The 10,269-nt window shown below is 34.8% G+C and overlaps 1 protein-coding gene across 2 annotated transcripts in view; it reads right to left on the bottom strand.

Moving 5' to 3' along the window:
• Positions 1 to 1,303: 1,303 nt before the first annotated feature.
• RFX3 (regulatory factor X3) overlaps positions 1,304 to 10,269 on the bottom strand; it is a 146,958-nt gene continuing 137,992 nt past the window's right edge. For both annotated transcript variants that reach the window (XM_019555123.1, XM_019555124.1), the window contains 2 exons: positions 9,512 to 9,554; positions 1,304 to 8,326 (listed from right to left, as the gene is read on the bottom strand). In XM_019555123.1, coding sequence (XP_019410668.1) covers positions 8,088 to 8,326; positions 9,512 to 9,554 — 282 coding nt within the window. In that variant the 3' untranslated portion in view covers positions 1,304 to 8,087. The remainder of the gene's footprint in view (positions 8,327 to 9,511; positions 9,555 to 10,269) is intronic.

Raw genomic sequence — 10,269 nt, 5'->3', positions numbered from 1 at the left:
TTCTTCTTTCAGTTTTTTCTTAAATGCATTAATTATGAGTGTGCTAGAAATAACACCTCTCTTGGAAAATGGTGCTAATAAAATAGACAATAGAAAAAATATTAAAAAACATAAAAACTTGAAGAATAAGGAATAACTCACCTAAATTCACTACTCAATCTTGCTGTTTTGTTTTTCCTGTGTTCTTCATAATTTGTCTAAATTGTAAGCCATTCCTGGCAAGGGCCTGTCAGCACAATACTTAGCAAAGTATTGGAACTAGACAAATAAATCATTTTAAATGACTGTTAATAAGTGGCTTTAGTTTAGCAAGTAAGTAAATTGAATTAACTCTGGATTTCTGTGAGTGTGTGCCACTGTCTCTGAAGTCACTGAAGTGGTGAATGCTGAGCACCTCTGAAAAAAATCAGGGTTTACTCCATGCATACTTCTGTGTTCACACCAATAAACTGATTATTCTTATCTGCATGGTCAAATTACTGGTTGTGCTAAATCTACAGAGGAAAGACCAATAACAGCTTATAACTTTGCTTATGCTTCTCTGAGAGCTGGTTTGTTTTTTAAACCTAGGTAAAATATAACTGGATCTCTTCAGATCGGCTGATTGTGTAACACTGGTTCACCCATAACCATGTTTATATTAGGTTTTAAAATGTCATCACACACTAACTCTATACAAAATTCTTCTTCCTGATCTATGAATGCAGATAATTCTATTTTTCTTCAACTTGCCCTCCTAGCCTATACAGATTGTAAACTCTTACAGATAATAGCAATCTCTGATTCAATGTTTGCACAGTGCCTATTTGAATAGAGCTCAATTTCCAATTGGATGTAGCAGCTTCTACAGTAATACAAATAAAACAATAACAATATTTTGGATGTGCCCACACAAGACACTTTTGATTCATAGCATGAAAGCCTAAGCACAGTATTGGTGTTGGAAATCTTCAGTGAAGAGTATAAAATATAATTTTTCTTTTTAAGGAGAACACAGACCTATCATGTTGTATTATAAGTATAAATAAAACAATTAAAACAAAATTTTATAAATAAAATTTTAACCTGCCCTGAAAAATAGATAGCTCCTGATTAGTATGATTGCTCAATTGCAAGTTTTCTCTTGTGCTCTAAAGTATACACTGCAATGGTTTTGTTTTTTGTTTCTGTTTTTGAAATAGAAATATTTAATGTTTTAGTCACAATCCAGAAAGCTGAAGTGACTTCATTTTTGACCCAAGCTAAGTCTCTGTAAAATAAAATGCTTGCTATATAAAAATAAATAAAAACCAAAGCACTTAAATATGTTTGTAACAAGAAAACAAATTTATTGATTTTAAAAGACAAGACACAATTTTGTTTTGAAAAACACAAGAAAGCTAGCCTGAGTTCAAGTCTGAAATATTCAGAAAAATCCTACTATCTTTAGTATGTTCCAGTCATTTGTTTAAACAACACACTAAAAGTTAATATATATTTTTATAATTATAAAAGTTCCCCAGTTATTGTACAGTACACAATACAAATTGCCCACAAACTATTATTTAGCTCCTGCCAATTTTGAGAGGACATGATATACTAAAAGATTTAGCATTTCTCACAAAAATCACATCAGGAAATACGTATTTACAAAATCAAATACATTATACAAAAAAAGAGAAAAAAAGAAAAAACATCACGTTATTCTGTAAAGATGTTTTCTTTAAATAATTAAAAAGTATATTCAGCTGTAATCCAAAAACTGGAAAAGAACATTACATTATCTCACACATACAATCTACAAAAAGTTGCTTACCTCATTTACATAATATATTCAGTCAATTGGAAAATAAAAGTTCAAATATCTCCTAGTGTTACTATGTGTCTGTGCTTATGGGACTGACAAATGTAATCTGCCACTTACTAAGTGAAATTTAAAAGATGGCACTTAAAAAAACCCCACAATATAAAAAAAACGTAACAAAAAAAGTTTTCTAGAAGGTAAGAAAGCCCTGAGTGATAGCAGAATTACTGATTGGTAAGCTGTAGAATAACCCAATCAAAGTTTACCACCTCAGGCACAAATTTTCTGAGTTTTTGAAAGGCACTCACTTAAGTTTCTTTAACAGCCTTGCTGGTTACTACTGTAAATCCAAATTTGCAATGGAGATGAGTAGGAATGGGGAGTACGGGGCCACTTGCTTTGGTACGAAATGGTACTTTTTGACAAAAGCATATTTAGAATCTCTTTACTGGGTTATTTTAAGATTGCATTTAATGTGTAAATAAAGGTGGTCATTTCAAAGTTTTATACAAGGAGAATTTAACTCAGGCCCTTTTAGTATTTCTTGACTTCAGTGGGTAATTTTCTTCAGCCTGGAGTACTGAATTGGGTCCCTGGTAATTACCACTCAATGAGAGGCTGTTCTTCCCAACTTGTCATTCCTCTGACAAAGACATCTATTGTTTCAGAGTGAAATTCAGACCAGGGTGGACAGCCCCTGCAAGATCAGCAGCACCACTTCAGGCTCCAAATCAAGAAAGCACTTGAGAGCAGATGCTGCAGTGTTTTCCTGAATCAAGGCTTCAAGGAGGCTCATCTGGTGCATGCTATCTTGCGCTGGGCACTCTTCTCTGTGACTGATATCTCCCTTAGGAATCAACCCATGTGAATGATTCTTACCAAAGATTTCATTACTCAGGGCTTCCAATCCCAACATCATAATTTATTTTAAAATAATAATAATAATAGTCATAATCAAAATAAAACCCGAACAAAAGGAAATGGTTTAAAACAACTTTTGAAAATAAGGCATATATTACATCAAACAAAAACTAGGCAGTCACTTTGTAAGTGGCTTTTACTATTTCTTAAGTAAAACTGGTAAATTAAACTCAGGTCTACTGGCACATAAAATCACTAGCAGCAATGATCAAGGCATGCAAACAGAAGCATTTACAGTAAATTATGAAGAATAAAAAATTGTTAAATTAAAACCCTTTGAGTATTGCATTTGTTTTAATTAATTATGTATGAATTTGTATTAACTGAGTAGAAATGTTTACAACATACTTGCACTATATACTACTGATGTAATTCCACTTAACATCTTAATTTGAGACCTCTTCTGCACTCAGCTACACTAAAGCAAGCACAGCTGCAGATAATGCTGCTCAGTGGTTGCTGTTGCAGAGATGCTAATATAGCTGCAGTATTCTCATTTCATGAGTTAACATCTAGAGCTGTATTTTCAAAGGACCTCCTTCCAGCTTTGAATCTGTGCACTATTTATTTGTGAGAACAAAAGGTGGTTTTCAACATGCCAAAGGCAGATGTAGATTTATAGGCTGTTTTTAAATTCAGGCATACTAAGTACCATCCCTAGATGAACCAGAACTGAGTGACCCATATGTTATTTTTACAGTGACAAAATGTTAAACATAGCACGAATAAGGTTAGGTGGTTTTTCAATTGTTTATCAAAAAGATTGTGCTGAAACCCAGATGTCCACCAAAATTCTTCCTTCTTTACGAAAACACTTTTGTTTTCTTCTTATTCCTAGAAATTTCCTTTTACAGTACTGGTGTATTCCAGTACAACCCAGTGATGTTTTTCAAAACACTTGATGAAACCAAAGGAACTGATGTACTGTTTTACTGTTGATAGTGCACACAGATGGCAATGAATAGTTTAGCTTAATTTTATTAAACCGTCTACATCAAAATTTAAGCCTATGTAGTATGCAAGTATTTGATTTAGAAAAAGAAAAAAAAAAAGGCCCATAGCTATATACAACCTAACCAGACACTTGGCTGTAGAATACTGTCAGTGGACTAAATAAGTTACCTGAAAATCTTCTGATTATCATTATGTGACTTACAATGCTCAAAGGGTTAATGCAAGGCATTACATTAAATGAACTTTCTAATACTAGAACTAAGCATTGTGTGTTTATGCCTCTATTCCAGTTTTTTTTTAAATCACCAAACAAATCAGAGATACTAGAATTCCATTCATTGACTGTTTTAACCATATACACAAGAGGTTGTCCTGTAATATAGAGACAAGGGCCCAATTTTCAGAAATGAGTACTGCTCTCCAACATTAATATTCTGGAATTAATGTCACATGTAAGTACCAAAAATTACTTTTACTATTCCAAAGTTAAATTATTCATTAATTTCTTTTTATGGCTATAAATTATTCTTTTGTTCGGTAAAATCATTTCTGTAAATTAAAATGGATTGCAGTGCAGTTTCAACTAATAAAAGTGTTTTCCTAAACAGTGCAGATGTCAATTAATGAGAATCACAAAGATTCAAGATCAGGTCTCCTAGTGAAAATAATTTGAGCACAGCAGTGTTTCAGACATTTAAAATACCTCGTTTTAAATTAAAATCATATATATACCTATACATTCCTGAATGACAGTACACCAGCACTTAATCTATTTCGCCCCTTTGTGAACTAAAGGCAGTAATGTTGCACACCACTCATGTGGTAGGTAAACAATGTTAACGTTTTTCTCCACGTTTTGCTGAAGGAACATTATCTAAACAAAGGTGCATAAAAACAATCTCAGTACAAGAGTGAACACAATGAGGAAAGCAAGTTGGAAAGAGAGAAAACAGTCACTTTAAAATTAGTTTGTAATGAGAACCATGGAAAACTACCAACAACTTTGCAGACATGTAAAACTTGTGAAAATTGGGCCCTGTGTTTTGAGAAAGTGGTTCAACAATGGCCCCTACATTGTTCACTGCATTGTTTGTGCTAATGGAGGAAACTGCTTAAAAGCATTATCAAGTGCATGTCAAAATTAGATCAAACCCACAAATGAGATGGTCTCTGATCCTGCAACATGTTCCCCACTGGTAGACTGCTGCAACTCTAACAAGGTGTTTGTAGGCTTCTGAGTTGGTGCCAGTATTCAGTCACAGGCTACATGTTGCAGAATCTGGAGGTCAGGGATGTCACATTCCTGTTTTATTACCTAAAAGAATTTTCCATACCCAGGTACCGGCAAATGGAAGGAGTATGCAAACAGATGGATAGATGTGTTACTGGCTTCACTACAATTCTGTTAAATTAAAAAAATACTATCCCCTCCCACTCAAACCATAAATATACACAATAACCAGCTATATTTTATTTCATTAAAGGTGAGATCTTTTAAGAGAGTAATGAAAATGATTTAAAAATTGAGAGGAAAATTAAGGGATAAAGGTGGAAATATAAACTCCATTCAACAAACAAAACCTGCCAGGGGTCCAGTTTGTTTTGATAGTGAACTTTTTGGGATCACCCCTAGTTAATTGGGATTTTTGGCATGATTAAGCTCTGAAATTCAGTTTACTAGCTGTTCAACAAAGGCACAAATATTAACTACTGGATGGAAATTCCTCTTTTTTGTTTTTGCACACAATGGAAACAGTGAACAACTGAGGGGAAAAGTTGAAGGCTTACAGGTCCCACCTCTTTTAGCAATCTATACTTTCACATTACAATCACGCCTCTCTCTCAGCAACAAATCCAACATTAAAAACAATTAAGGACAATGATAAAACATTTAAGTTTTGTCAAACACAAAAGATGAAACTAGTTATTATAGAACATCAGTATTAGAGCATTAAAAACTATGTTGACAATGAAAAATGTTTATTTTCATATTTAATTTCACTTTATTTTTTCTGTAAACATTTCATAATGCACAATGAAGGGGAGTAGATATTTATCACAGCTTAGGTTATTTTTTTTGGTGAGGGGTGCAGACATGCTGTTTTTAAGGAAAAAAATCAGAACATATTTAAATAAGACGTGGGTGAACAAAATCTATGATTCAATTTAGTGCCTGTGTAAATTTTAAAAAAATCTGACATAAACTCTATTTTGCACTTGCTACTGAGGCAAAAACACCCACTGACTTCAGTGGGACCTATGCCTAGATAGAACGTGTAGGGTTCTACCTCGAATTGTGTAAAGCACAACATTAAGCAATTTAAAAAATGTTTCATACATTAAAAATGTTTACAATTAGGACAATTTAGTTAATCTGTTGCTCTCCTTGGAGCGTATGAGTACTCTAGCAACAAACCTGTATGCTATAAATATATTCTCTCACATGCTGTTCATCCATTTGGTATATGTAATTTCAAAGATCATTTCATAGACACACTAGGTAAAACCAGCCTAAATAACGCCCTAATTTTTTCCTATAGTCCTTGTTTGTAGGACTGAATATTTTTTGTGCTTTCCTCCATTTTTGGCTTCTGGTTTTTTGCTTGCTTATTTATTTTCACTATCTGAAGAATAAATTCATGTACCTGTTTTAAAAATAACAAAATGGTTCAAATATTTATATTTTATATCAATTAAAATGGGATGTAGAAGTGTTCCCCATGATTTAACCATTAAACGTAATAGCAGGTTAACACCCCACCACATATCCAAATTGGAAACGTATGCTGCATTAAGTACCTGCTCATTCTGTTTATTTTCTAAAATTAAAAGTACACAAGGGCTTAGAAAATATATAACCATGCTTGGGACTAGGGTTGACTTACTTCTTTAACAACATCTGAAGTTTGTATTAAAGCTAGTTTTGCTTTTCAAACCCCAAGCAAATTTGACTTGTAATAAAGTGAAATTCAGCTAGAAACAAGAAAAAATAGGCTTATTGTTACTCTAAGAGGGATATTAAAACCATTTAATAAAAAAATTCCTTTTTTCCTTTGAAGACTATGTAACCTGCCCTTACTTCTTAGGGAATTTGAAAAATGACAGGCACACCTTGTTGGATGAATTTAAGAGTTATTAACAATAACAAAAAGTACTAAATCTTAGCTTCAGTTCTGTTTAAGGCACCATGTAATAGCCGAGGTACAATGATCCCTGATGTACATTCTTAAATGGCAATGGTCCATCTAGCCACCTATTCAAATTCTACGCAATTGGGAATAAGTACACGTGAGGTGTGCCAGTTACACTGCCTTATTTTAATTTTTGTAAAAATTTAAATCCACTTTAAGAACCAGGAAATATTTTTGAAAGAAATATGATGCAGGTTGCTACATTCCTTGCATTCTATAAATTATCTTTTATAAGAGCAGCAGATTGAACTACTAGTAGGAAAAAGACCTGGAATAGAAGAAAGTCATCCAAATGGAATGGTTTCCTGCATGTCCAGTTCAGCATAAGTAGCATGTACACTTAAAAAAAAATCAAGTCACTTCTTTTGCAGCTTCAGTTTCTAACAACTACAGTCCCACTTAACAGCCAAAAGCATCTGTGCAGTGGTCCCAATATAGAATCAGTAGTCTTCAAACAGAGGAACTGGTATGCAAATAAACTCCAAAACGGTTGTTTCTAAAAGGAAGCTTGCATTGTTTACGTGATGATCTGATAATAAGGTACGCATATGACGTACACATTACCACATTCTATTAAAATTCTCCCATTTATTCTGCATTCGTGAATGCAGAAATTTCACTTCTTCCTCAGAGAAAGAAAACAGTAGATTTTCCCAACCCTCCAACATTATGATAAAAATTCCCAATACTTTTCCCCTGAACACTCGGAAACGTTATCAAAATAGTGTCTTCTAGTTCTGTCCAATGAAAAGCACCTTTTCATAATAAAGTTGATGCAGCTGCTGTCAAATGAGTATGCCTCCAGTGTAAATCAAAGAAAATATTTCTTTTGATATTTCACAGAAGTGCATCTAATTAAAAAACGATGTATATGAAATCACCACAGCTAACAATTAACATTAAAATATTTTTAAAAAACTATGAAAAAATTTAAATTACTTTAATTGTAAGAGGACAAAAACATTAACATTAAGCTTTGCAAAATCCTTCTTGACACTTGAAACTAAGAAAACTCTTAATATTGAGCGGCCAATGTAAAATGATTTTGTTTACAAAAATGTTCTTAAAACAGATCTGGCAAAATACATACACCCATTCCATTTCACAACTCCAAGAAAGGTAATGTTCAGCACAGCTAAAATTTGACAACAGTCGACCGTCAAACTTACTCTCTTTTGTCATAATAAGCCCAACATCAATAGGGCTAATGTAATCTGGGGAAAAAAAAGCTTTAACAGTTAGACTGCAGTATATGTATTTCCAGTTGCACTGCACTGTCTGATAGTCTGAGTACTTGTGACAATGTGCTCATTGTGAAGTGGGTTCAGGAGGTTCTGCTGTACTCCACTCTCAAGTACTGGCTGCATGCAGCCCACCTGAAATGCTTGGTTGAGCTCTGTTTTCTCTCTCTTGGCTTGTGGCTCTCCATTTTCATCCAGCTCTTCATCTATTTCGCTTTCGACTTCACTGCCCTCATCTGCACAAACAAACAACCGTGAAACTAGCACATACATGCAAAAAAATCTAGATGTTGAGAATTACAATGGGTCTTTCCTTTGCAAACTACAGATAAGATATGAAAACACAGGGAAGTCTAGCAACCAGATAAGATAAAGATTGAAAATTGAGATTTTACTGGGGAAACAGTCAATACGTAATTCAAGATAAATGTGTTCAATGAACTCTCAGCTTTAATCACCATAGCTACACATTATTAACAGTGCCATTGCTTTTTTCTCTGCAAACCAGCTCAAACAAATGGACCGTTATCACTAATAAACAATATTAATACTAACTTATATAGTGGCTTTCATATGCAAGGGGTAAAAAATTGGTATCATTACCCTAATTTTATAGCTTGGAAAATTGTAATAAAGAGTAGTTAAGCGACTTGCCCAAGATCCCACAGCCAGTCTTGTACTCTACCAGAAAGTCATAAAAGCTTACCTGCGCCCTGTATATTTCTTACTGATATTTTAAAAGTTAGTTATTTAGGAAAGTGTTTGACTTCTGCAGTCCTCATTTATTGAAAGCTTTTGTGATCTCAGTGTGTGCAGACACACACACACACACACACAGACATAAGCCCACCCTTCACCTACACGTTCCACTAAATTGTGGATGGAACTCTTAATGTCTATAACTATGTACACTAAGCCATTTTAAAAGATTTATTAGAAGCCAAATCTACACTGTTACATCATTATTATGTAACATAACAACACAAGGGGTGCCTGTATACGAGTGCAGAGGTTGCACTGACAAATGCTGTTATTACAGCGCATCGGAACAGACTTGATTAAATCAAGTGCGTTGGAGCATGCTAATTACTGCTCTTCAGCCAGCCTCTGCATCTCGTGTATCAGCGTCCCTGAGCTTCAAAACGGCGGCGGGGTGCTTTAACTAGAGCTCATTCAATAAGCTTTAAATAAGTGCCCCGCCACCATTTCGAAGCGTGGGGATGCTGATGCACAAGATGCTCTGGGCACTTTAATTAGAGAGGCTCTTGGAGTGCCCCCCACATGCATATGCAAAAATGCCATGGCTGTCCAATGATGGACTACTTTTAGGTTGTACTCTATTATATTTTCACAATCTTAAGGTTTGTTTTGATCCAGAAGTTACAGCAGTACCATAAATACCTGAGAGAGTAAATGCTTACCTTTATCCATATTTCCAGGGGACACAGCATTTAAATCGCCAAACTGAAACATAAACAATAAACATTGTTCTTGACGGGTCTTAAAACCCACGCTACATGACCTCTTTAGATATGAAACGAAATAGAAATCTATACATCCCATTTTTTGCCAGTGTGAAAAAGAAGTTACTTACCTGTAACTGGAATTTTTCAAGATGTGTTGTCCATATTTATATCCCTACTGTGGGGGAGTGTAGGCATCTTAAGAACACTGTCAAAGACTTTTTACCTTAGCAGAGTGCACCATAGTCTACCCTGCACTTGTGCCCCATGCTGAGGAGATGAAGGGTTTGGCACACTTCTTGACCTTCAGTTTGTTCTAAACTGAAGACTCATATCTTGTATGTCACTCCAAGGAAGAGGAAGGAGGGTAGGATGCAGACATGCATACAGTCAACACATCTTAAAGAACTCCAGTTGCTGCTAAATAAAGTTCTCCTTCGAGTAATTTCCCATAGGCACACCCTTGCTGTTGGTGAATCCAAAGGCCTATCCATGTACCTGGAGTTGGATCTTAAAAGTCCAAATGGCAAACAGCAGCTGGAAGGACTGATTAATCAGATGTAGCACCTGTCCAGGAGGCTTCTCTGATTGTGTATTGCTTGGTTAAGGTACATTTTCAAATTTCAGAGATGTGTAAACTAACATTAGGACCCCTTGTGCAACACGGTCCTTCATCAGACTCTTAAAGAATTGGGGTCGTATTCAGAGGGTGGTGG

This window comes from Crocodylus porosus, unplaced genomic scaffold (genome assembly GCF_001723895.1).
Source record: "Crocodylus porosus isolate Cpor-Errol unplaced genomic scaffold, CroPor_comp1, whole genome shotgun sequence".
Lineage (NCBI taxonomy): Eukaryota > Metazoa > Chordata > Crocodylia > Crocodylidae > Crocodylus > Crocodylus porosus.
Note: the sequence above shows the minus strand (reverse complement) of the source record. Positions and strands in the feature narration are given on the sequence as shown.